Source organism: Paroedura picta, chromosome 16 (assembly GCF_049243985.1).
Source record: "Paroedura picta isolate Pp20150507F chromosome 16, Ppicta_v3.0, whole genome shotgun sequence".
NCBI lineage: Eukaryota > Metazoa > Chordata > Lepidosauria > Squamata > Gekkonidae > Paroedura > Paroedura picta.
Window position 1 is genome coordinate 7,056,103 of NC_135384.1, and position 27,975 is coordinate 7,084,077.

General features: G+C 47.2%; 1 protein-coding gene across 2 annotated transcripts; it reads right to left on the reverse strand.

The window, feature by feature from the left end:
* Positions 1-27,975, reverse strand: SHISA7 (shisa family member 7). 2 transcript variants are annotated; one of them, XM_077314214.1, is made up of 6 exons: positions 27,582-27,975; positions 14,447-15,093; positions 12,451-12,605; positions 9,384-9,449; positions 9,075-9,227; positions 1-8,479 (listed from the first exon to the last, which is right to left on the reverse strand). In XM_077314214.1, exons 2-6 carry the CDS (start codon positions 14,992-14,994, stop codon positions 7,857-7,859), a joined length of 1,545 nt encoding a protein of 514 aa, XP_077170329.1. In that variant the 5' UTR covers positions 14,995-15,093; positions 27,582-27,975; the 3' UTR covers positions 1-7,856. The 2 variants fall into 2 exon arrangements, with proteins under 2 accessions (XP_077170329.1, XP_077170328.1); XM_077314213.1 differs by having other exon boundaries at positions 1-8,482.

A 27,975-nucleotide genomic window follows, 5' to 3' on the forward strand; every position in this document is an offset into this window, starting at 1 on the left:
TAGTTGGAAACATTATTTTATTTTGGGGAGAGAACTTACAGCAATTCTAGAGAAACTTCATAACAAGTGGATATATCCCTTAAATAACATCGACGCTTGGGGCCGGGGAAAGAAGCCCATATACTGTGGAGTGTGGTCCGCAACTTCTTCTGGACGAAACCCGATTCAGTTTGATTGCGTAGGAATTTGCCAAGATTATTTTGCTTTAAGCAAAAATTTTGACCTGATTTAAATCGGCACCCAGAAAGTCATGTGCAATTTGATTTTTGAACATAAATATGTGTGTGAGTGTGTGTGTTCCGCCTTTCTCACAGGGACTCAAGGCAGATTACTCAGAAGTCAATGCCATCTGTCAAACAGGTAGGCCTGCCTGTGATGGACAGGTGGAGGGGGGGCTCCTGATCTACCTTTCCTGCTCTTTGATGCATCAGAGTCACCTCCTACAGTCACTTTCCCAACCTAGATTATGATTTCTCATGATTGTTTTACTTTCGTCGCCCAAGTTAGGAGGCTGAAAGCCATGGCCACCATTCAAAACTTCCCCACAGCCTGGACTGGAGTGCAGACTTCTAATCTGGCAAGCCAGGTTTGATTCTGCGCTCCCCTATATGTATCCAGCTGGGTGGCCTTGGGCTCACCACAGCACTGGTAAAGCTGTTCTGACTGAGCAGTAACATCCAGGGCTCTCTCAGCCTCACCCACCTCACAGGGTGTCTGTTGTGGGGAGAGGAAAGGGAAGGCAACTGTAAGCCGCTTTGAGACTTCTTCAGGTAGAGAAAAGAAGCATATAAGAACCAACTCTTCTTCTTCTTCTTCTTAATCCAAAAGGCAGCAAATTTGCTGGGCATAATGGGGATCATTTTTTTCAAGTAAAGCAGAGTTGGTACCTTAGAGGTGAAGAAAGGAGCCACTGGAGAAAATATTTGTGCATTGCAAAAAACAAAGCACTGATTTCAAGTGGAAGGTTTCAGAGATTTCAAATGACTGAAATAACTGCTGAATGAACAAACAGGAGGAGAGAACAGACTGGAATGGAAGTTCACGACATCATAACAGCAATATGACTTGGCATTCAGCGTCCACAGACATTATCTTGTTGCCACCTTCACAACAACCCTGAGAAGCGGGCCAGTATGACAAGGGGCAGAGCTGAGGGTGAGAGAGTTGCATGCCTCTCCTCTGCTGAGTCGGTAGCTCGGATTCAACTGCTTGCTGCCCTTCCAGGATCACTGCTCATTTTCTTTGCCATTATGATACCCCAGTTCCATTTACCCTGTAACTGGTGCATGCTGTAACTGGAGACTAGGCAGAAGTTTTCACGTTAACACTCAACTGGGATTTGCCTTTAATTAATCCCCTTGCATTCTGAGGGAGACGTGAGTGTCACATAGTACTAGCCTCCTGTTGCCTGATAATCCTTATACTGCATTGTCAGAACTACTGAGCAATTATTATTATTAATATTATTATTATTTTTCATACCATGTAGGCCAATTGAGGACTGCTCTAGAAAACTGTGGTCCCCCCATTACTGTAAACACCTGCTTCCTTATGTAGACTCTCTATGCATGAAGGGAAAGATAATTGATCGAGAAGATTCTTCTCCCACATACTGATATTTGGAGAAGTGTGCTATAGAGAGATCCAGCATAGCAACATTCATGTATGGAATTGCACACAACTTTTTCGGGTTCAGAAACATACTTTTTTCAGCCAACCAGCTATCGAATCTGTCTCATCCCAGGCTGGATTTGCTGGTACGACAAGGTTTATGGCTTATTTTAATCTTTTTTGTCACATGGTTTAAGAGTGAAAGAGACATCCATGACCCCCAAACAGTCTCTGTTCAAAATATACATATATAATACACGTGTCTTCATTCTCTTCTATAAAAAAACCCCATAAAAAACAGAATGCCTAACTAAAACCACAGCTGTTGAAGAATATGCATGCCAACAGGCAACAGAACTTTATCACAAAATGAAAAAAGAAAATCCCTCAGCCTGCCAGTGGAAGTAGCTGAAAAAATGTGGTTCAACCCAAACCCAAAAATGCAGGAGAATTGGCCCAACTCTAGAAGGAGGGATGTAACAAACCAACGTATAAAAGCAATATTCTACTAAAGTTCAAAAAGGAAGTGGTCCGTTGGGAGAAGCTACCTAGTTCCATTTTAGAGAGAGATACTTCCCATATCTAGAAGGATGCAGAAGCCATGCCCGGTTCTAAAACAAGGGAGTCATTTTAGAAGGAGAAAGAATTACCCAACAATCATTTGATGAGGGTCGGTTCCATGGTAGAAATATGAAGGACCATCTCATCTCTAGAAGGATGGAGTCTCTGACCCAACTCCAAAGGATGCAACCGGCTTTAGAGAAAACGGAGATCACACCTCAGTTTTAAATGGAAACATAAATTCCAGCAAACTCTAGAAGAAAGGATTGCCCTTAAAAGGAACAATCATGGAAAGGAGATACGTTCTAGAAGAGGAGTCATCCCGAAACAATACTGGACATTCTCCAGGTTTTCACCACATCACAAAAAAGAGCATCGAAAAAATTGAACGCTACAGTAAAGCATAAAACGGTGGAGGAGAAAATCTTGTTTGGCCAGCTTGTTTGGGGGAATGTAGTAATAAATGCCAGCTGGAACAAGCAGTAAAAATAGGAAGCAACCTTTGCCTAATATTCAGCAACAAAAATATACATCATGATTATTATATACATCATCATTGTTCTTGCTGACACGTAGTTGCAACGCTTGTAACAAAAATGCTTGTATTAACCACTTCCCATACATTCCCGCAACCAAGAGTTGCACCAAGGCACACAACTTGAACAGTCCCACATGTGTGTATTCTCCTAATAAATGTGAACTTAAATTCTGATGTAGACAAAACCACAGACACTGATCTCGTTAAACACAAAATGGCCTCCCATCGCATGACCCACCCCTTCTATATCCTTGGCTCTCACAAGAGAAAAAGCCTGCCTGTGGTGGCCAAAGCATTCCCCCTGATTGTGACTTCCTCCTTTGCATTTCTGAGACTCCCAGTTGTGTGAAGAGGCATTCTTGCTGCTTCGTAAAACTGAAATCCACAGGGATTTTTGGCAGGAGGTCATGAGAGTCAAACCATTTTAAGGATGGCTTAGGACAGCAGAGCTCTGGGTGACATGCCTACTAGAACATAGTCTGGGAATGTTTGAGGGGAAATTAGATAAGAGTAAGAATTGAAGCATATATTTCCCCCCACCCTCTCTTTCTCACACACACACACACACACACAAACCCCCTTATCTCTGACCCCTTTTTCAATTCTCCCTAGTTTTTGGAGGACCACTGATTCCTATGGAACCTCTTCAGCATCTTTTAGGCAGGCATAGAATATGGCTTTGGTAGTATAAAACTTGAGGGATGGAATAATAGCCATTGTGCTCCCTCTGTGCCATGTCCTTACAAAGTGACAGAAAAGGAAGTTTCCATGTTGCAAGCCTTCCAGGTGAGGCTAAGCTAAGGCTTAGCTACTGAAATAGACATTATTCCCACCACAAACTCTACCTTTCCCCTCTCTTCCCGTCATAATATTATTCGCTGCAGGCCTAAGCTTCAAGTCCCCCGCAGACTGCCTCAATATCGACATTCCCATTCCTCCTGGAGGAGGGCAACTTTTGAACATCTCAGCTGCACCTAGAAGTCTGTAAGAGCATTAACCTCTCAAGGGCACAGACTTCCAAAATGGCTTTGTTTGAACCTCAGGGAATGGTCTCTGAGAACTTCTCTGTACTTCAAAATAGATAGATTTTTTTTTTATTTCAAGGAGGGGAATAGAAAAATAGTTGACTACATTACGTTTTCATGGATCTTTTAAACAACAGCGCCATTTCCAATAACGTGTGTGTTTCAGGCATAATCATAGAGTTGGAAGGAGCCAGACAGGCCATCTAGTTCAACCGCTTGCTCAATTGCAGGATCAGCCCAAAGCATCCTTGATAAGGATCTGTCCAGCTGCTGAACTCTGAACTCTCCCATGAGATACCCAAAGACTGCAGACCTTCCTGCCTTTCTCAAGTGTCAAATGAGTTTCCTCATGTTCTCCCTGGCTTTCATCAAGGCCTTCAGCTTGGCTACCAACATTAAATAATAAAAATCCCTGGGTCATATCAGGACAAGGATATGATGACCTGGCTACCTCACCATCACCTCAACCTGACCCAGATAACTTTGCCATCTGCCTGTGCTTGTGATTGATATTATGGTCTGCCTGCTGGTATAAACACAGGCCCAAGAAGGGCTACCACCACACCATGTCAGAATTTCAAAAGGGCTTGAAAGTTCCAAAAAGTAGGAGAGCCCTGATTTATGGTTAGGATTGCCAACCTCCAGGTAGCGTCTGGAGATCTCCTGGAATTACAATTGCTCTCCAGGTGACAGAGATCAGTTCACCTGGAAAGAATGGCTGCTTTGGAAGGCGGCATTCTACCTCATTGAAGTCCCTCCCCTCTCCAAACCCGAAGCACAGGCACCAATCCCCAAATCTCTAGAAATTTCCCAACCTGGAGCTGACAATGCTATTTATGGCATGCTACCTATGTATGGATGACATGTCCACGCTGACAAACCATTATCATGGCTGCCGGTCTCCCTCTGAAGAGCGCTGCACCTAGAGAATAGAATGCCAAGTGGACTGAAATTCTCACAGTACTTTTGGAGGGTCAAACCATGGTTTGTACTAGGTTAACATAAACCAAAGTTGGACGTGATGTTGAATTGTGCCCAGGTAAGGAGGCGGAAAAGTCTGAAATCCGCTGGCCTATATTAACAGGCAACAAAATGAGTAGCTCTGATCTGGCCCAGATCCGGAAACGATTCGGGATAAGTCCTCAGATATTTTCCCCATCACAAGTGCCTCTATCCAAAACCAACCCTTTGGGGAGAGTGGTTCTGCCATTGTCTTCCTCGAGGTTTTTGCATTGAGAAGTTCAGGAAAGAAAAACAAAATCAGTCTGCCCCTGAAAAAGAAAGGTCATTAGCCCTTGATATGAGTTTGATGAGGGGAATAAAAGGAAAGGGGGCAGAAAACATAGGGATGGGTACAAGCTGACTTTGGACTGGGGCTATTGGGATAAATGGGATAAAATGCACTGCAGCCTGACTCTGCTATAGGGATGAATGAGACAGGCAGTCATTTCCAGATGGAGGCAGAGGAGGATTAATTAAACTTTCTGACCGGAGAACAACTTTTAATCTCTAACAGCGACCACAGAATGAGAGCGTTTTGGTGTGGAAAATGAAACAGGCAAATCTAACTGCTTAAACAAAAAAAACAGCACCATTAAACTGGAAACGTGGAAATTTCTAAATTTTTCAATATCGCATTAATTTCAGCTCTTGGCAGCAATGTTCGTGGTCTAACCATCCGGAACACTCTTTTGACTCTTTCCACTGAAGTACCTTTGACAGACTTCAGTGCTTGTGGAATTTGAGGTGTTACAAATTTTCAAATACAAATCCAGTATTTCAAATGTGGTTTGTACAAATCGTCTCTCCCTGGTTTGAGAGAAAAGCAAACAGAAATCAAAAAAAAAAAAAACCTAAACATTTTCCCCACCAAAATTGTCGTTTAAAAAAATATTTCCCAGTCGATTTTCAAAAGAAAACAAAATAATCTGTTTCCTGTGCAAAAGGTTCATCCATTAAGAGAAAACAGGACAAGCCAAGTGATTAAGGACATCGGCAGGGAGACGGGTGGAATTTGTTGTTCTCGGCAATGAAAAATTTGCCAAACCCACAAATTGCTGTGAATTTCCCCCTGTCTCTCTGATAAGAAAACTGCAGCAGATCTGAATATATTTAGGAATCTGCAAAGGGAAATATTAAACATCCGGATACCTTTTTTTTTTAATCCTTCATGAAAAAACTATTTTTTTAAATTCTCACTTCGAATTTTGTTCCATATAGAAAGTTCCTGGCTTATTAAATGTTGGGGCGTACCACACTCATCATTGCTCTTTGTCTCTCTTGTGTAGTTCCAAAAGAGCACAACTTTACTAAGGAAGAGAAGATGGGATGAAAGCTTTTTTGAGAGTCCTGAGTGTCGTCGTAGCATATGGGGGTTGTTTAACAGAGTTGGAAAAAACGGAGCCTTGCTTAAACTACACTTACATGAATGAGGAGGAGGGTTAAGGGCTGGATGGTCACCCCTAGTATTGGGGAATTAATAAAAAGCACTAGGAAAAAAGTGAAAGAGAATGCTATCGATATATAAAGATATGTACAGGGGGTGGCCCTGGCCCTGCCATTATATCCCTCGTGAGCAGAGACATGGCACAGATGTACGATAACAATAGTATGAGAAGGAAAGAAGGCAGAGCGGGGTGAAACATCACCACTTGCTGTACCTTCTGCTTGGGCCAAACTTGGGAGGCAACAAGACAAGATGGCCACCGTTTCCCATGATTCTTGTCTTGGAGTGTTTGCAAAGAAGGGGCAGGGAGGGAGGGCAAAGTACATGATCATGTAATTGGAAGGTCGTCATGACCTTGTGCACCGGTAGGGTCAGGTGCCTCGACCTCCTACAAAGGTGCCGGTATGAACCAGGTCCCACGTAGTGATCCCAGTCATAAAAGCAGACGAAGCCCCAAAGGGGTGACTTCATCCAAAGTGGATGAGCTCACAGCAGTCAATGATGCAAGCAGTGCTGGATGAGGCCCACAGTGATGGAGTCACCAAAAGTCGACATCATTGCCAAGCCTGGCTACTTTGACATCTGTAGCTGCTGGCTGAGTCCATTGTGCTGACATCATCAAAAGTTGACAGGCACAGGAACCTAGACACCATCCTTAATCATCGAGATTGGGCCATGCTGTGATCAAATGTTGACAAGGCCTCTTCAAATATCAAATGATTCACCCCAACATCACAAAATGCTGACAACACACCAATCCTATGTGATGGCCTGCAGGGTTGTGTCACAGTCTATGTGGTGACAAACCTTTCCCTCCATTGACATCATTCAGAAGTGACAAGTCTGATGTCATCGAAAGTCCACAGTGTTGCATCATCAAATCTTGATGGTGAGGACATCAGAGGTCAACGAGACCCACAGCGCTTACGTCAGCCGCAGAAGCTTACAGAGTCCACAGTGTTGACACCACTGATGGTGCTGTTGGTATCTGTTGGTCAATGGAGGCTCCATAAGGTTTGGTAATGCTCACAGCGCTTTTAGTATCAGAAGAAGTGGGTGCCGCCTTCATAATAAATCCACAGGTATTGCCGTCAGCATTCAAACGACTGAGACAAGGCCCATAGGTATGATGAGGCCTGATGATATCATCGAAGTCTATACCAAGGCTACATTATCAATGGCGTGAAAGACCCACCCTGGTCTTTGAGAATCAGCTTCAACGTCATCAGATCTCAACAGCAGTGGAAAACAGCAGCATCGTGTATTTTTGAGACTTCTTAGCATCTTCAGAAGCTGGCCAAGATGGTGTGGTAGATGCCCTGTTAAAACACCACGCAGGCCTTGACATCATCACACGTTGACGCGAGCCAATGCACAGAGGTCATCCGCACATCCGGGGCCAATTTCATCATCGTACATTATCAAGACCTGGTTAGTCAGATGGGTATCATCAAAAGTCAGAGATGTGATGATAACGTTATCGAAGACCAGGCTAGGACTTGACATCAACCAAGATGGAGGCCATAGAGCTTTAAGAGAGAGAAAAAAAGAGAGAGAGAGAGGGGTCCCCAAGAAAAGATGATGAGCACCAAAGAAAGGGTGGAGTGGATCAGAAAAGAGCTAAGAAATATGGCCTTGGAAAATCGAATTGACCTGAGCTGCAGAATATGGCCTCTCACACGGTGACCTCATTCTTGCTGCCTGTATGGATGTGCTGGCCTGTGTGGTGCCCAGGGATGTACTGAAGTTGGTCAATGGTGGCTTGCCGCTTGGTGGCAAAGCCCTGGCGCCGGCTGGCAGCGCCCTGGTTACTACTGGCCTCCCAAGGAGCGGTGGTCTTGGGGGAGTTGTTGGCGGGGGGCTGCGAGTTCATCTGCATCATGTGATGGTGGTCAAGCATGGGGGTGTTGCTGGTGCCGACGTTGCTTTGAGAGTGCGCCTTCTGATGGCCCAGGTGCATATCCTGGAAGGGACCGGTGCCTTGATGGAGCCGCTCGGGCGACAACAAGTGCTCCTGCGAATGCAGATTTTCGCGGGAGAGGAGGCGTTCGTGAGACACGACCCGCTCTCGGGGGATAGTGTAGTCATAGTGCGACGGGCGGTAGCTTCCCCCGCCGCCGCCGCCGCCGCCGTCGGAAAGGATGTGCTCCTGGGACATGACCCGTCGCGGATTGTGGGATTTCTCGGAGTAGGCGTCCCTGTCGTAGTTCATCTTCATAGCATGCAAGGGCAGGGTCCCTCGGGTCAGTTCGGCAAGATGCCTCCGCTTCACATAGAACTCGTCCAAATCCTTCTCAGCTGCTGAGAGAGAGGGGGAAATAAGTGAAATGTCATTTCAGGGTGGATGGGCGGCCCGGGGAATGTAAGAAACGAATGTAAGAGGGGCACAGGAAGGATAAAACTAGTATCATGGCTTATGACATTTAGGAGATTCATCAGCCTCTGTGGAAGAAGAGGATTTTCCCCATTACGAAGTTTTTAGGCTTGAATCCCATTGCGGTAAAAACTTATCTTGGTAGTATCATGCTGATTGTTCACAGCTTTGTGCCAAAATTGTTATTTCTGGATTTCATATTCTGGTAGATAACCGTGTTTGGAGTACTTCCTTCGAAGAAGGCAAGTGGCAAGATTAATTGGTAGAATTTCCAGACTGAGGAAGGGTCGTCACAACAGACGCTTTTTCCGGAATTCCGTCTTTCTGCTTTTATTCTTTGGATGCCATTCCTTATCTACGTTTGCAACACCCAAGTATTTTGTCAGCAGAACTCTAAGGACATCTATCACTTGCAAGATGGGATGCCCTGGCCCAGCTCGTCTGCTCTCATCGCCCCAGCCTTGAGGTGGATCAGCCCCGCTCTTTCCCTGTGTCCCAGCCCCCAATGCCACGACTTACCCAGGCGCTTGAGTGAGGAATAACGGTTCAGCTCTGACTTGATGGCCGTTTCGTAAGATGGGGGCAAGTGGGAGAGGTTGTGGAAGGAGCGGGAGCAGCTGAGGGTGTTGTACTTCCCCGTGGAGTGGCTGGGGGTGTGGTTCATGTGCCAGTCTTTGAGGGCCGAAAAGGGAGAGAGGATGGCATCAGTCCATTGCATGGTCACGTTACATTCCTATTGAGTTCCTCCCCCTCTCCCAACACCCCCTTCTCAGGTTCCATCCCTACACACTCCTCCTGCAGAGGAAGCAAGCAACTCCCTACACTCACCCAAAGTGGCTGTGTGATGCTTCGGACTGCTGGCATTCAAGTGCATGTAATTGTGATGCATGTTATCTGCAAAGCAAAAGAAGAGGGGCAATGATTGGGATATAGCAAGTGACTCAAAGTAGACCAAGTGAATAACAAGGGATTCCACCACCACCACCACCACCACCACCACCACCTTCTTCATAGCCTAGTATTGGGAGGTTCAGTTGACGATGGTAGGGGGGGAAGGGTTGAAATCCCTCTTCTCCGATGCTGTGGCACTGAACCAAACCAAGGGGCTATGTGAATTCCTTTGTAATAGGACACTGGGAAGAGCCAATCACAGATCTCCCAGCGCCTGCTGGTCTGATTTGGTGGGGTCTTTGCATTCCAGAGAAGTGGTGGGGAACGTTAGGCGGGCATAATTTCCCTCTCTCCGCCACTAGGGGTCACCTGATTCGGTTCAAAACTAAATCCCAACAGGGACGGACCTTGGAAAAAGCACGGCTGAGCTAGTTTGTACTTTCGAGCCGTATCCTCGAATACACCCGTTGGATGTACAAGAATGGGATTGCATGTTTAAGCACCGAACTGTTTACATTCCTTGTATGGATAAAACTAGAATAGTCCTGATACGGTATTTATTCTATATGCGAGAAAATTATTGGGTTTTTTTTTTCCATGTGTTTTTCCCCCAACAGACAATCTCTCAGCTTCAGGCTGAAATGTCACAAGTGAGACAGAGTGAGCTCATCGGCTTCAAGATATAATGGAAGGATGGGGGCACCCTCTTCGGGAGCCCCTAGAGGTGCACCTCTTGGACCAATCATTTTGAAATGAGGAGGGGAGTCAGGGAAGAGCCTCCTGGAGTTGCCCTGAAAGTTTGGAGTCTGTACCTCAAGCCCCACCCCACCCCCAGGCCCCGGGAAAGGCAGAAATGCCAACATTCTCATTATAGTCTATGGTGCCATTGACTTCCATGAGCGCTAAAGCAGCCAAATTGGGCCCTTCGTGCACAAGCCAGGAAATCTCTTGGCCCTGAATTCTCTCCGGCTGTTTTCCACCAAGCTAGAGGCTGTGGAATATGGCCCCATTAAAAATTTGTAATCTAGTTGGAAGTTTCCAATGTGATGCGTGCAGGCAACATGCTACCCACTGCCAACTTCCCTGGTTCCCCTTGTCATATAGCCCGCCCCCCCCGCCCCCCATGCTACATGCCTGTTCTTTCCGGGTTCCGATACGTTGGTTTTCTGATGCACATGGCCTCCTTCCCTTCTCCCACTGTTTGATTCCCAGATTGTTTTTGCTGTTCTGTTCTCTGGGGTGTTATCTATCCGCTCCTGTGTTATGTCTGAAGGCCAAATGGCCTTACCAGCTCTTTGGCACCTGGATGATAGAACTATGTTCCATTTTACTTCGAGGAAAAGAGGCTGGTTTCTGTGGGAAAGGGTTTTGGCATGCAATTTATGTATGAAGGGGGAAAGGGGAGCTTTCTATATGAACCCTAGTACTTTGTTCTGAGCAATGCCTATCTATCGCGAAGCCACCTAGAGTGCTCTCTGCGGTCTTCAATAAACTTTTCTCAAGAAATGCCTCAGCTTGTTTTGTTCCCCTTGGAAGAGCATCCTGGGTTTGTGACACCCATTAAATGTTTTTAGAAAGGTGATTACAGCAAGGTGGGGTCAAGAGGGCCTGGGGTGTTGGAGAGGCAAGGGAAATCGGCAGGTGGGGTCTGGAGGAAGGGAAATAGCATATGCTGTTCTTTTGGGGCACTCAGAATCCTTTTGTTCCACCGGGAAGGGGAAAAGTTCATGACTAACTTAATCCCCCTCCACACTCACGCAACCCCAATATTAATGTTCAAGCCGACACAAAGACAGCCAGACAGCTAGAACTGGTTGTCATGGCAAACAGGCTGTTTCTCCACACGCCTTGCAGCTTAATGCCTGCTGCTGATATAGATATAAATATATACATCTATAAAGCTGTATCCCTCCAAAGAGCGGGAGTTAGCAAGAGATATCCCTCCAAGAAAATAAATGGGGTGAGGGAAGGCCTGGAGCTAAGGTGGGCATGAAGAACAGAAGGCATTATCCTCTGAGGGCTACCTCCTGCCGTGGCAGGGAGATGGACAATTCAGAGGTGGGTGAGCACTTATCAGAGAATTATGATGTGAGGGGCACCTCCGTCTCTAGGGGGTGCTGTCTTTGATGCCAGTTCTGCTGGATCAATTAGTGTAGGCGAGTCAGGGCAGGGGAAGAGATGGATTTCTGATACGTTTATATGTCCCTCCTTCTTTCCAAAGGTCTCGGATCAGCATCCGTTGGAGTTCTTAGATGGTTTCTTGCTAAGATATCGGCACCTTTGTAGGCCAGGATGTTTTGGTCACAATGGAATAGGGCTTTGGATGTCATTTACTGGGCATAGAAGCTAGTAAGCCTCAGTTGTAATGGTCCCTGCAGCACAAATGCCTCTCTGGAGCCCATGTTTGCTCCTTGTAGTAAACCCTCCCCTAGCCCAACTGAGCAACTTCAGAGCTGAGTTTGGCTTGGTTCCAAAGTATACCAAGTGGGGACAGGGCCAGACGAGGTGGAGCACTTTAAGCCTGGTACATCCCAGTCCTTTGCCAACAAGGCTACTCAGAGGATACCGATCTCAATATAACACAGACTGAGATACAATGCAGTATAAAACTGTGTACCCCGACTTCTGCGTTGTATTGTGTCTACGGTGTACCATCAAAAGGACATAGACAGATAATTATGAAATTATTGTGCGGTGAACTATTTCCAGTTTATTAGGCGACTAATTCATATTTGGACATCTTTTCTGCTGTACTGTATTGGAAGGAGAAAAATGATCATGACCTTAATAATAAAAAAAATTAATTGGTTTTGTTTAAAAGTCACCAGTGGATTAAAACAAAAAGCCTGCTGCTCAGTGGCTGAAAATTGAGCTTTCCACAACGTGGAGACAAACGTAGGCAGCCATCTCATGTTGGCTGATTTAATGGCTGTTAAAGACATAGCTGCAGTGTCTGCTGCAAAAGTTGCCCCCCACCCCGGGTGCTGCACCTGCCTTCCCTTACCGTGGCTGCTTTTGGAAGGCTTCACCGTGCTGTACAGGTTCTTGGGGGGCCGAGCTGAACCGTTGTCTTGGAAGTTTGAGTTAATGACGAGGCTGTTGTTGCGTTCGGAGCACGAACTGCTCCCCGCTTGATGCCTGAGGATGTCGACCAGCGCTCTGCCCAGGGAAAGAAACCCAAGAGTCAGTTAAACGGCTTGCAAGGCACTCGTGCATAGCAAATGTTGTGGCTGAGCCAAGACCCCTGACGCATGCATTTCACCAGCTTTAGGATTACGGGGAATAGTGCTGGGTGAACGCCTTGTTTCATGTGCTGTATGAACCATTTAAAGTCAAGCTACATTCCACAGAAGGTCCCCAGTCCAATAGCGCAAGGGTCCCCAACTTTTTTGAGCCTGTGAACACCTTTGGAATTCTGACACAAAATGGCTGCCGCAGGAAGGAGAGCCATCTATAAAATGGCTGCCACAGGAGGCGGAGCCAACCGCAAAATGTCTGGGAGTGAAGTCACTCATAAATCTAATAATAAATGTTTCACAATTCAGGCAGGGGCTCTGTTTAACAGAAGGCCTTTTAAAATGAATATACTATTTGAAGATATTTTCTGGCATACCCACAGCTTCCTTGCGGTCACACAGCGAAGGCCCTTGTGTTGTGGCAGTGGCGGCCACCAAAGCAACATTTTAAAAAATATGCACAGGCAATCAGCTGTTCCACGGCCAGTCAAAAGCACTGCCTGGCCCCACGCATTTTCTGAAAACACTTGGGGAGCACTAGGAAAGGTGTCAGGGGATACCATGGCGAGGACCCTTGCACATTTAGTGTTTTGCGCATTGCAGGGGAGTCCTGATCAGTATTTAATTAATGAATTCTTTAAGGCTTTCTCAGCTGGAGTCGACTGGCTGTTTTGGGAATTCCGGCTTGTGTAGCTGTGGTCTGGTGGTTTTAGTCCCCGATGCTAGGCCATTAACTGTGGCTGACATCTTCAGAGGCAGGGCATGGCATTTGAAGAGACCAGTCAGAGCAACTAGCAAAACATCAGGGATTAGAACTACCAGACCATGACCTTACAGGCCAGAATACCCACAACAGCCAGGTATACAATTATTTTGCAGGAAAACTATCCCTCTCCTGTTCATTACCCATCTTTTCACTGAGAAACCTCTAACACACTCATAGGAAACTTCAGACTTCCTTGGGATGCAGTTTTGACATAGAAGAAGAGTTGGTTTTCATGGCTTTTCACTGCCCAAAGGAGTCTCAAAGCGGCTTGCAGTCGCCTTCCCTTCTTCTCCCCACAACAGAAACCCTGTGAGGCAGGTGGGGCTGAGAGAGAGAGCCCTGAAATTACTGAAGAAGAAGAAGAGTTGGTTCTTATATGCTGCTTTTCTCTACCGAAAGGCTTACAATCGCCTTCCCTTCGTCTCCCCACAACAGACGCCCTGTGAGGGAGGTGAGGCTGAGAGAGCTTCTGACAGGACTGCTCTGTGAGAGCACAACTATCAGGGCTGTGATGAGCCCAGTGTCACCCAGCTGGCTCCAGGTGGAGGAGCAGGGAATCTGGCCCGGTTTGCCACCGCTCTTAACCACCACACCAAGCTGGCTCCCCTGCTCAAAGAATACACACTGCTCTAGAATAAAACAGATAAACTCCATTCCCCTTGTTTCACCCCCGGCCCTTCCATTTGTCTGAGAACAACGGACAGGCTAATCAGTTTCCAGACATACCTTAGCACTGCCACAACAACCTCTTTTCAGCCACCCCCTGCTCCAAAGAACACCCCTACCCCAACTTGGCAAATCGAATGTGTCAACCAGGGATGCCCGCTTTCCCCAAGTGGAACTGAACCACCCCAGATCCACTCCAGGTGGCCGATTCACACCATACAGAGTCCTCACGGTAGCTCTGGGGACTCGGGCACTTGTCGATCAAGTCCGACTCTAAAGCAACACCCTGCCAGGTTTAACACCAGAGGACCGACTCTGTCGTACGCATTTACCTGGGCACGTTGAGCTCTCTCCCGTGCGGCCTCCTGGAGGCTTTGCTGAAGAAGAATTTCATGCCGACGGCCACTGCCAAGGTGAAGCTAATGACGCCGCAGATCACGTACACGGTGCTGTTGCCCGTCTGCTTGCTCCCGTTGGGCGCCTCGGGCCCCTTTGTGGACGTGCCGGTGGACGGGGTCGTGAGCCACGGCGGGCTCTTGGGACACTTCCCTTGCTCCAGCCTCCTCGAGCCATCCTCGCAGCAGAAGCGGTAGTGGCACGTGCCGCAGCAGAAGCGGTAACCCCCTGTGGTGCAGTTGAATGCCGCGTCGTACTGGCCGATGACGTCGTAATAGCCTTGGCACGTCTCGGAGGCCGGCCCCTTGCTGCTGATCACAGTGGTGGTGACGTTGGAGGACGCCAAGCGCTTGAGGTGCGCCAAGAAGGTGGGCAGCGCCCAGCTCCGGTTCGTGTGGGGTGAGGCCTGAAAGACAGCCGACGCCGTATGCCCAGCCAGGGTCTCGAACGCTGCGTAAATCAGTACGGGTAGCAGCTGGTGCATGGTGACGCGAGACGGGGCTGAGAAGACCGAGCACGGTTTGCCCGCAGTGTGGTTAGCGTATTAAAAAAAAAGTTTACAAAAGAGTCCCCGGGAGAAATCCTGCAAAGAGGAAAGAGGGAAAGGTGATGTTTCCTTTAGTAAAAACCCAGAACTCTGAAGTTAAGCTAAAAAACTTTTACAGGTGATTTGGCTCTAAGGGACGGCATATTAGCTTGAGGGCCAGATAATGTAGGGTTTAAGCATTGTGGCTTCTGATCTGGCGAGCCGGGTTTGATTCCACATTGCTGGCTGACCTTGGGCTAGTCACAGTCCTGATAGTGCTGTTCTCACAGAGCAATCCTGTCAGGAACTTCCTCAGCCTCACCAGTCAAACAAGGCAGTAAAACTAGGAGAATACTGGTGGATGTAGTCCATCTTGGCCAGCATCAAGCTACCAAGGTCCTCCTGACCATGTCCCCCTGAGGACACCATATAAATCAGTCCGTAAAGCACAAGAAAACCCTTTTTGTTTCCTCTTTCCCACCTGTTCAGCTCAGCTTCTGTTCTCCTACACAAGAATCTGTTTTCTCATCTCAGCTGAGAACAAGAAGTACCACTTCCCTCTCTAGCAATAAGCAGGATAACCTTCTCTTGCAGCATCTCAGTGAAGAACGTTCTCTTTATAGAGAAATTCAGGCCTTGCGACTCCAAATACCTCTCGTGCTACAAAGAGAGCCGGAAACAATCACCGGTCCTCAAAGAGCCCGGCAGGAAACCAGTCACTGCTGGTGGGTGCTACAGGGACGAAAGAGACGTTCTATCCCCCTGGGAAAAGAAATCTTAAGGACGATAAAGGAAAACTTATGGATTCGTCATCCTTTGAAAACACGTCATGGAAAAAGTAGAGGGGAAGGAGAGAGAGAGAGAGAAGGGGTTCAAATGCTCCCCCCAAGGGATTTCACTAGAATTGTCACTTGATAAAAGAGCATCCAGGGAGGGCGGTATATAAATGAATGAATGAATGAATGAATGAATGAATGAATGAATGAATGAATGAATGAATGAATGAATGAAATCTATTAATTGTACAATTATAAAAGCGCAGGTGACAAATACAGCATCACCCTTCTAGGGTCCTTGATTTCAAAAGACTTAGAAGAGTACGGCTTCGGTAAGGTTGGCCAATTAATCAATTAGTGAATTAAATCTTCACAAATTTGCAGGTGAGGGGAGGAGGATTGTTCTAAAGGTGGGAAGCATCCTTCACTTTCCGAGGATGCTCCAGTAGGTTAAAACCCAGCATCTTAGAACCTGCATGTGAATCCATCACCACTGGTCCATCTAGTGCTGTATTATCTTCTCTGCCTGGCCATGGCTCTCTAGAGCAGGGATTCCCAACGAGGGGTCCGCAGGACCTCTGAAAGGGGTCCACGGTATTTCCACTCCTGCCTGCCTTAATGGACTCAGTCACAAGCTAAGGAACCAATCACTTCCATGCTCCCCCTCCTGAGCATGGTTTCTGCACCTGCACACCTCCTCCCACCTTAAAGAACATCCTGTGTTGTCCCCCCCAGTCCTCTCCAAGCCTGCCTGTTAATGCCTGTTAATGCAGGTGGTGATGTTACTTCCAGGGTGACATGTCACTTCCTGCGGGTGTGACAGGGAATCGTGGCCAGCTGACAGCACTTCCGGGGCTCCTCGAAGCCTGAAAAATCATTTCAGGGGCTCCCCAATGGTCAAAAGCGTGGCTTCGAGTTTCAAAGCATTGACCCAGCGGCTGGCAGGAAGAAGAACCGGATTTCTTCTCCCCGGTTTGTCTCCTGTACAGAGAAACCAGATTAGACGGTGACATTCTGTCACATCCTTTCACTCCAGTGTCACTGCCACACTCTAACCAAGGAACAAAGCCGTGTGGCCGAGCTGAAGAAATAAGCAGTCCTCAGACGCTAGAATAACATTATCAGTCACCCACATAAATCCATGGCTGCTATTCACTCCAGCGGGAAATGTGGAGCGCTACAGTTAAGGAGATCAGTGTACGGGGAGCAAAAGCTGCCTTACCACCTACACTGCAATTCCCCAACCTCCGCTGAGGGGGATTTTGTGTGTTTGGGCTAAGAAAGCAGACAGACTGACCCCCCTCATGGGGTTCCTCGCAATCCTGAGGCTTCCTTCACACAGACAGGATGTATCAGTGAAATGGCAATGCGGAGCCTAAAAGGTTATGGTTGTTAAAACTGACAATAGAAATTAAATTAGATATATCAAAGCTGAGTGATAGAGGGGTTCTTCATAAGAACTGCCATCCAGCCTCTGGGATTATATAATGGCCCGAGTCCCAAAAAGATAAGAAATCCCTGCCCTGAGGCGCTTACAAGTCAGGGTTGCTATTTTCTTTCTTTTTAGTTACGTATGGTGTCACTGGTTTTACGTTATCTCATTTCTGTGGTTGCCATATGTGACGATTTTGTTGATTTAGGCCATTTTATGCCACTCTTATGCGTCGTTTAGAATGCCTTGGGTGAAGAAATATCAGAAAAACAGGATAATTTTAACAGGATAGTTCAAGAGGAATGAGAAGCTGGTGTTTGTGGGGGGAATGAACGACTCCTGGGTTTCTTCCGCACAAGGAAAGGAAAAAGCTGAAAGGGACAGAATCGCACTGCTTTTGAAATTTGGTCTCCTTCTCGTTACAAATTAAACATTGACGCAGGTGAGTCAATGCAGGGGAGGGAGAATTTGGAGGAAGGGGTAAACAGAGAAATCAATCCGAGAGGCCTCCCTTTGGCAGAGGATGGAGAGTAAACGGATTGCGCAGAGGGAAAACGTGGGTTTTGAGGAAGGATCTGAAAGAGCTTGGGAATGGGATAGTTTATGCAGAGATTTTGCAGAGATACTCCCAACATAGGCTGGTCTGCTGGGAGAAATTCTGTGCAAATTAAAATATAGAGCATTTACTGGATATAAGTCAAACTGACTCTTTGACAGGACCTAGACGAGCCTTTCTCAACTTTTTCACCACTGAGAAACCCCGGGAACATTCTTCAAAGCTTTGAGAACCTCCAGAAGTGGTGCAATCGTGAAGAATATGGTTGGAAAACAGAGCAGTGCACAGGCCCACCTGAGGCCCCTCCCCTTCCCACCCCCTCCAAGCCCATCCTCGGCCATTTTGGGACTAGCGGGTGGGTCAACACGACCATATACTGCCATATCACCTGATAAATGTTTAACAAATTTTAAAAAGACTTTAAAAATTAATTCACTCTCACCCATCCAGCAAACCCTTCTACGGCCATCAAGAAACCCCAGGATTTCATAAAACCCTGGTTGAAAAATCTTGGACTTGACTGTGACTTGTATGTTTTTGATTCTTTTTTTTTTAATTCGCTAAGGAAACTGGAAGAGGCTGTGGCTTGGTGGTCCCATGTTCAATCCCCAGACTCTCCTCTTGAAAGAATCAGGCAGCAGGTGATAGGAAAGAGACTCATGAGAGCTACTTACGGCCAAACATGGCAAACGAGAAGAAGAAGAAGAAGAAGAAGAAGAAGAAGAGTTGGTTCTTATATGCCGCTTTTCCCTACCCGAAGGAGACTCAAAGCGGCTTACAGTCGCCTTCCCTTCCTCTCCCCACAACAGACACCCAGTGGGGTGGGTGAGGCTGAGAGAGCCCTGATATCACTGCTCAGTCAGAACAGCTTTATCAGTGCCGTGGCGAGGCCAAGGTCACCCAGCTGGCTGCATGTAGGGGAGCGCAGAATCGAACCCGGCATGCCAGATTAGAAGTCCGCACTCCTAACCACTACACCAAACCTTGGTAGTCTGAAGGTCTGACTCAGAATGAGACAGCTTCATGTGTCCATGCAAAACACACATTCTGGAGCAAGGGGGAGGGGGAAGGCCTGGATCCTTCATCATTAAATTAAGAGCATTTGCATAATTCCTGTTACGAGCCACCGAGAACGCCACGCTTGTCACAACAGAGACTGCTCACCCGTTCCTACGCCAAGAGACGTTAGGACGGCTTCAACTTGTACGTGGGCTCTTTCAGTGGCAGCCCCAGTCCTTGGAAACGCACTGTGCCAAAAAGTGCAGGAAATGTCATTCGTGGGGACTGGGGGGGAGACGCAGAGCCGAACTGTTTAAAAGGACTTTGGGCAAGTAGCTCGTCATTGTGCCGATTTCTTTGCTAGTACGTCGTTGCCAGTTTAACATTCCGATCTGAGACGTCTCAGAAGCTACGTGGTTAGTGTCTGGATGGCCAGTATCTTCAGATCTCAAAAACTGCTTACTACTTGAATGGGAGACACACACACACACCCAAGTTCAGGGTCTCCACAGAGAGGAAAGAATTGGGACCAGCTCTGTTCCTTGCTTGTCTCGAAAACCTCCTGAGAGATCACCACAAATTGGCCCTGATTTGCAGGGACTTTGCACACAAACACATAATGATGTTTATTATCTATTTGGAAACTGCTAGAAGTGTACAGCTGCAAAACACTATCAAAATATGCGAAAGATTCAGGTAAAACAACTGCTTGTTTCTCTGTAATTTCATTCCGCTCCTTGTAGCTTCAGCCTGTCCCAGTGGCCTGTCACAACTGAGGGGTTGGCTACGCAAGCGTTGTTGTGGTTGTCGTTTTGAAAAACGAGGGTGTGAATTCCACAGGTTAGACGTGTTTCAAAACAGCATGCTAATGGGCTTTTGCATGTGACCAAGGGTTTGTAATGCAATTTGGATACAATAAACAACATCTGTGTGTGTGTGTTTACGTGTGTACACTAAGAAAGTGTGGTACCAAGAAAGTCCAGATTTTCTTATCTGGGAGAAAACTGCACAATATTGCTGCTTCTCACTTTCTTGTGTAGTTTTGACAGAATTTAGTCTGGAGAGGACTGGGGTGGGAAGCTACAGGATTGAAGAAAAACAGTGTGGAATAGGAAGATTGCTCCCTGAGCCCTAGAAGACCCTGGGGTCTTCTTTCAGGCTGTGTGCCTCCTCCCATCTACCCCTCAGCAATCAAGGGGGGGGCAATACCTATGGCCTACAACACAAAACAACACAGCTCCTGTCTACTCACTCGGGGGTTTTTTTAGCAGAAAATTATCTGCATTTTGAAGATCCCTCCCCTCGCGATTATGAAATTTCAACATATTTGTTTTTTAAGCGGGGAGAAAAAAGAGAGGAAAGGCACATTTTCTCCCTGCTGGATTCTGCACCAACGACTTCTGTTTTTTAACCCTCCCCTTCCAACCCCTCACATTTTGCTCTCTGCAGTGTGGTGACAGCCATGCAGATTTCCAAGCCCCCCTGAGCTAGACTGTGTAGGGGTTTTTCGTCGCTCCTGTTTGTAACAGTCTGTTCGGTGCCTGCCAGGATAAAAAGCCTCCGTGTGCGTCTGGGAGCAAAGCGGGGAGGTCGCTTTGCATATCTGTGAATGATCCCAGGCGTTGTATGCATCTATATGTATGAAGGAATGAAATGGGTATTGCATAACGCGCTGGCTCAGCAGATTTCTGTCAGCATGCGACGCATAAAGATTTTTTCCTCAGTGCCTTTTGCTAGCATGCAAGACCTCTGTTCCGTTCCTAAGATTTCAATCCCACATAACAACACACCAGTTCCCCATCCATCCCAGCAGGTGATCTCGGTTTTGCCCACTTGGTTCCCATCTTTTCATTTTCCCCTCCCTGCCTGTACCCTTAAGCTCTTTGTGCATGTCCACAGGAACATGTGTCAGGTTTTCTGCAGTTCACCGTGTGCCTTTGCCTCAACAGAGCAAGTGCCTATCTTTTCCTCTCCATCTGGTCGAAAGGCAGAGTTATTCATACAAGGAAATAAGAGAGACCTGCCCATAAATAAAAGAGACCCTTTATTTTTACATCAGGGACGGCTGGCAGGGCGTGTGTGAAGAGGTGGCTTAGCCATTTGGCTGATGGCCTGAAGGGGACCGGTCAATTCCACTTATTTACTTTTAATTTATTTTTAATTTATCGAGTCCATTTGCAGCATGCGTCTCCTCTGGCTTATTTGAGGCAACTCCCAACTCAAACAAAGCCCACAAAAAAAACAGGAGAAAACCAGTCAATGTGACCAAATCAATGCGATAAGTCAAGCCAATGGATGAATAAATAAATGTCAATGGAAAAGGTTTACACCGATAAAAATAAGCCACGGCATAAAAGACGATGAAACCAAATTGTCTAAAATAATATTGGTAAAACCAGGGATTTTTGTTTGGATAGTTCTCCCTGTTACTGAGTGCCGGCACCTTTTCCCAAAGCTCTCTCAAGTCCTGAGGGGAGAAATGGTGTAGATCGGCATAAGCTTTTATATGAGTACAGTCAACTTTTTATTTATTTTTCTTTTTTTTGCCACAAAAGTACAAGCTAAAAGAACAGTCCTCAGGCTAAAAGCAGCTCATAGTGCAGTGACAAAAGACACAAGCCCTTTGTTTAAAATGCCTGGGCAACAACAAATATTTTGGACTGGTACCTCAAGGGAAGTGAGGCGAGTGAACCTCAAAGGGGAGGGCATTCTAGATGTGAAGCATCAGACCCCACCTCTCCAGTGGCTAACCTCCTAGAATCATAGAGTTGGAAGGGGCCAGGCAGGCCATCTAGTCCAACCCCCTGCTCAATGCAGGATCAGCCTAAAGCATCCAGGAGAAGGAGCTGTCCAGCTGCTGCTTGAAGACTGCCAGTGAGGGGGAGCTCACCACCTCCTTAGGCAGCCCATTCCACTGCTGAACTATGCAACTCTGAAAGTGTCCCCCCTGATATCTAGCCAGTACCATTCTACACGTAGTTTAAAGCTACAAGTCCTCTCCTCTGCTGCCAACAGGAACCTTTCCCTGCCCCCCTCTAAGTGACAACCTTTCAAATACTTTAAGAGAGCAACTCTGTCCCCTCTCAGCCTCCTCTTCTCCAGGCTGAACCTTCCCAAGTCTCTCAGCCTTTCCTCCTAGGGCTTGGTCCCCAGGCCCCGAATCATCCTTGCCACTCTCCTCTGAACCCTCTCCATTTTGCCCACGTCCCTTTTGAAGTGAGGCCTCTTTGCTTTTGGTGACCGGGGCTTGAGGCAGAGAAGATCTTAACTGGTGCGCTGGACCATAAAGGTGGAGGCTTAAGGGTATGTATTTTTGGGGACGGAGTTCCTAATTATTTTTTTTTCTTATAGAAAAATTTGCACATGTAGAAAGGCAGGTCAGTGAATGAATGTGTGGGTGAGTTCTTTTGGTGGGTTTATTTACAAGGCTGGTTTAGCTTCCTGGCTTAAAAGAGCCACTCCAGTGAGATGTTTGCACAGGGTAACGCTGGTGGGGAATAACGTTTAAATCCCGTGACACCTTGAAGGCCAACAAAGTTTTATTCAAGGTATAAACTTTCGGGTTACACACGCACGCTTCCTCAGACGCAATGAAATGGGGAACATATACAGGTCGAGGCTGAGTGGTAAATTAGCATACAGCATAATGAAGATGTTTAGCAGATTCAAGGACCAAACAGAAATAACAAGCTAAGTTTATAAGGGTCTCATTTGCCTGGGTTCAACTGGTGTGCGGGGGACATAATGAAGGAAATAAATATGTCCAAACTGGAGATTAACGGGCAGGTGAGTCTTTAATTGTGGAACGCTGAAAGTAATTAACTGAGGCCTTGCCCTTACGCTCCATCCATCTCCTCTCAAGCATGGAGGTATCTTTCCAGCATCTTCTTCTTTGCAGATGCTGTAAAGACATACCTGTCTACCATTCCAGATTGCATTTTTTCTCCCCCCCTCAAATTGAACCCAAGCTAATGATAACCTTATAAAACTAGCTTGCTACTCCAATATGGTCCTTGAATCTGTTAAACATTTTCACTACATTGTGGTTCTGATTGACTGCTTAGCCGCTCCCTGGGTGTGTGGACTGTGGCTCCCACTTGTTGTGCACACGCACATTAAAGCTTACCCCTTGAATAAAACTTTTTTTGATCTTAAAGGTGCCACTGGATTCAAACTTTGTTCTGCTGCTAGAGACCAACATGGCAGCCCTCCTGAATCTGGTGAGTAATACAGGTGATTCACTGGCCTAAATTAGGCAGGAGTCAGGTACACAGATTCATACCCTTGTATGCCGTGTTAACAGATCCAGCACTAGTTGTAAGTTTTGGTCTGTTTGTTTTTTTGTGCTGTCAAGTCACAGTTGATTTAGAACTGTTCAGAGGAAATTGGCCGATGCCTGGCTCCACATCAAGGCCATGTCCTTTCTTGGTGGTTTCCGTTCCAAATACTAACCAGGACTGACCCTGTTTGCCATCCAAAATCTGGTCCATCTTGCTGGCGGCTTAAGATATCCCCCTATGTCTACCCCCAGAATTGATAGGAGGGGGCGTTTTTAGTCGGCTTTCTTCGTCGCAGTACATCTTGGACTTTTGTAGATTATGTGATACTTTTTTTGTAATTTTAAGGGGTAATTTTATAGGGGATTTTATGTATCTATATTTTGTAACCCGCCACGAGCCTTTTGGGAGTGGCGGGCTAGAAATCTAATGTAACAATAACAAAATAACAATAACAATAACAATAACAAATTCAGGCCAACATGAGTTATCCAGGACAGGGCTCTAGTTCTAGTAATACAGGTTAAATCTCATTTCCCCCAGAAGTGGTCATTAAAAAATAAACCCGAAAATTTATGCTCATACCTATTCTTGGACCGCCTTGATTTTTAACACAGTAAGATGCTTAAAAGGCGGCAAAGGGTTCCCAACCTGTATTATGTAATCTGAACTGAGGTTTAATATAACCCTGTTTCTAAATAAAACCCTCACATTTGTACTATTTACACACGCAAACCCCTGCAAAAATGCCATCCTTGTCAATTGGGTTCTTGGTTTGCAAATCAGGACCAATCTCTCTACCCCCACTCACCCCCCTGAAGTGGGCTTGGATCTGATTTGCACATGCAAACAATGTTGTGGTGTCTGCTTTGCAGCTGAGCCACAAAAGAAGATGACAAACAGAGGGGAAAGAGAAGTCAGCAGTAGCAAACCTCTCTAGTCACGTACAAGAAGGAGCGGGCTTGCAATCGTAGCAATGGCCAACCGCCCTGAGCCTCAGGGGAGGGCGGTATATAAATATAATTAATAAATAAACCCCACAGTTTGTGTGAATTGATAGGCCAACCTTTACAAAAACGCCAAGGTTAGCATCACCGTTCTGGGGAACCAAGCTGGGGGCTGTTGGAGCAACTCAGCATGGCTGGACACTAAGCCCAACCATCTCCCTAGAAGCCCTCTCTCTCCCATCATGCCTGATATCGCACAGGAGCTGCCCAAATCTTCAACCCTCTGCTCTAGCATGGCTGCTGGTGGCCACAACCAATCACACAATGGACTCTGAGAGGGATGGGGGCTGGGAATGACTGGGAATTGCTCGTCCAGCATAATATATATAAGGCCTCACATCATGTTGGCCACATGGCCCACAAATATCTGTTCCCAAAATGGCTGGCCTGGAGGGGATGTTTGCTCTCAGGACTGCCAAAATGAAGGTGCATTTCTTCACTGCTGATGGGAAATGCATGGGGGGGGGGAACCACCAGTTATTCACAAGGCACTCATATGACCCACATCTGGCCAGTCTTGGGCTCGTGTTTGTCCATCCAAAACAGCCTAGATGCTTCTCCCAATCCATACCTACGACTCCTCTAGACTAGCCCTCAAGATGGTGGTGATGTTAGCCATTCAGTCGAGTCCGGCTCTTGGCGACCCTATGGCTCAAAAGTCACCATGCTTTCCAATCTTGCACTGCTTCTTTTAGCTTTTTTGATGTTCTAGCCGGTGTCCATTTTGATTGTATCTAACCTCCGCATTCTTTGTCGGCCTGGTTTCCTTTTGCCACTGACCAACCCCAACATAATTGCTTTCTCCATTGAGTTGGGTCACATGCTATGGCCAAAGTGAGTGAGTGAGCCAGGGTTTCATGATTTTGCCTACCGGGGATAGATCAGGCCTTGTGCGCTGTAGCATTTCCTTGTTTGTGACTTCTGCCGTCCATGCAAACCCACAAGACCCCAAGATCCACTTTCCTCCCAGAAATCCCCTCCATCATTCCCGTTTCACCCAAAATAGAACACACCTCTATGAAACATCTTTGTGACCTTAACACGAATGGCAGCATACGGTGACCCCGCTCCGAGTCCAGGGGACCCTTAAGAACCCCCCCTCCCCACATACCCTTTCTCCTCTGCTTCCCCCAATGACTGGTCTTCATTCATCTGACAGATCCATGCAGCCTTGCTGTTTCCATGACAACGTTGCCATGGAAACTGCAGGACCCATTATCTCCTCCCCCTTCTCCCCATCCTTCCCTTCTCCCCTTCCTTTCCTCCTCCTTCCAAGAGAACCACCACTGGGGTTCTCTGGTTCTGTTCCCCGGGGGGGGGGGGCTCTAGTGCCAAAAAGGCTCCAAAAGCCCTGGGGGTGCGGGGGAAGGGGGGTGACTCTTTAGCTCAGCCAGGGAAGCACAAACATAAATCGAAGATGAAGCTCATTCTCTGCGTGTCAGCTTCCCTCCCCCCTTACACCATTTCTTTGGCTTCCAGTAACTCTCCATTCCTTCCTTAATCTCTCTTATTTCATAATTCTTCTTCCACCCCCCCACCCCTGACATCTTTCCCCCTTCATGTCATCTTTTTTGTGAGATTTGCTTTTCCTTCCATTGGTCCTGATATCCACTCTCCCACCCCTGGCTATCTGGGACGCACCCCCTCCCCCCTCCTCCATTCATGTCCCTTCCTCTAACAGTAGGAGCTTCTGCCAGCAAAGCACCTGTGGGTGTGCATGACCTGCACACTCTCCCCGGTAGCACCCGTGACACCTGGCAAGAAAGGTGTCATTCCTTTCGGTTGCGCCTCTGGCATTCACGCAGCTGCCTCCCTCCTTCACATGTGCACCAAGCCGATCTCAGCGTACGCTCCCAAGGGTGCCGAGTTATTATACACCTAGGTATGCGCAAACAAGCACTTCATGCACGCTCTGCGACGGCAGGCATAAACTTCTATCAGTGACAGTCTAGGGTGACACATACCCTGTGCGATCGATCCCCTGTTCACATGTGCAGGCATCCGTTCCTGTCTGGGTTCATTCACACACAGGGACTTGAGGGGGTATGCTCAGCCTGAGGAATATGTTCGGACTCTCCCAATGCATGCACAAAGCATGCACAGAGAAACATGCCCAACACATGCACAGGGAAACAGGAATGCAGACATGCAAGGGCATGCTGTTAAGGATTCTGTTATATGTGTAGCACACATGCATTTGAAGCCAGCCCTTGTTGGATCCTTCCCTTTGTCACATTCAGGCAGAAGAACAGAAGGCTGTTCCAGCCCCAGGGCTGCCCCAGGGAGGCTGCCCCAGGGAGTGGATGAAAGGGGGTGTGTTGGGGTTAATCTGTGCAGGTCCCGCCAGCCAGTGAAATCTCAGAAGAGTCAGTTCTATCATCTTCATTCAGTGCGTATTGTGTGCGTGTCCATCCGTGAGTGTATGCTGGTGGAGAGAGGTTAGAAGGAACGAGTAACCCTCCTGTGCAAATGCCACAGGCTCATGCCGAGGCTGCTAAAAGAGAATCTCAGCCCACACAGAGACGCACGCAGAGACAAAACAGAGCGCAAAGTAGCACTCAGAGCCTCGCATGCATGCACGAACATGCGCGCACGCACACACACAAACACACACACACAAAGCAGCAAGGAGCGTAAAGCACAACTCACGATGGGGTACGCACTTACACACAAAGGAAATGTCACATGCTCAGACCCGCAGCACTGATCCGTGCACGCACACTCACGCCTAGCAAAAGCGTACCCTCTTGAGCATCCCACAGAAAGAGGCAAAAGCCTCCGTCTCATGCTCACGCGTAGCCCGGCTAGACAGCCAACCACCCATCCCAAGTGGCAGCAGCACCCGAGGTCTCAGAAGCACAGGTGCGCTCAGTCTCAAAAATGTGCCAAAGGAAACTAACCACTCTTCTCCAGCCGCCTCGAGTGCACACATGCGCGCGCAGGTACAATTGTCTGCACCACTAGACAAAATTGTCCCTGTTCAGGGACCTGCATCCCGCCAAACCATCCCTCCAAACCATCCCGCATCTCCTCCGAATCTCAAGGCAATCCTGTTTTCTGAGAGACTCAGATCGGGTTGGGAGGGTCGGGGGTACATTTGCACCAGAATGCCACCTCTAAAGCAACACCCAGCAGCTGGACAGCGCTAAGGGCCATCCCACCCTCCTGGAGAAACTGTTTGTAGAATTCCCAACAGATTTTGGCATCAGAGGCAGAGACCTCTGAAAGCAGCAGGCGCTGAGACATAAGTACACATCCCCAAACATATGAACACAAATTCTCCTAAGTCTGTGGGGAGGGGGGAGGGGGAGAGACATGTCCTCATAACTTGATGTGTATGCCACCAGGCACCCAGACATAACCAAATCCTTTAAAAATTCCTCCTCTTCAGCTCTTGCCAGTTCTTTCCCTTTGGGTAGCGAACTGTCACCCCGTTCGTCTGCCCTGACTTCCTCCATCCCAGATTACCAACAGGAACTGCAAAACCCCCTGGCTTACCTTGATCAGTATTTAAAAATCCCATGCAAAAAAAACACTTCTCCTGTCGGTGCAGGGTTTTGTGCTGTAGCCCGACAGCAGCAACATCGATGTAAAAATAAAAACAGGAGCACCTGAAAATCCAGATGTCCCTCCCGTCCTCGGTAAGGAAAGGTTTTAATTTTCCTTAATAGAAGAAGAAGAAAAAAAAAATAATAACCCACACCAAAAGTGAGCACTTTCTATTAAAAAATGGAAATCCACTCTGGTAAAGGAAAGGCAAGGAATGAATTAGACAGGATGCTTGAGGAATCCCATTGGCTGGCCGGCCAGCAGAAGGCGGCTCCGATTGGTGTAGAAGACGCACTCGGTGGATAACTAGTGTCCCTCACCGAAAACTGCATCCCTCCCTTCA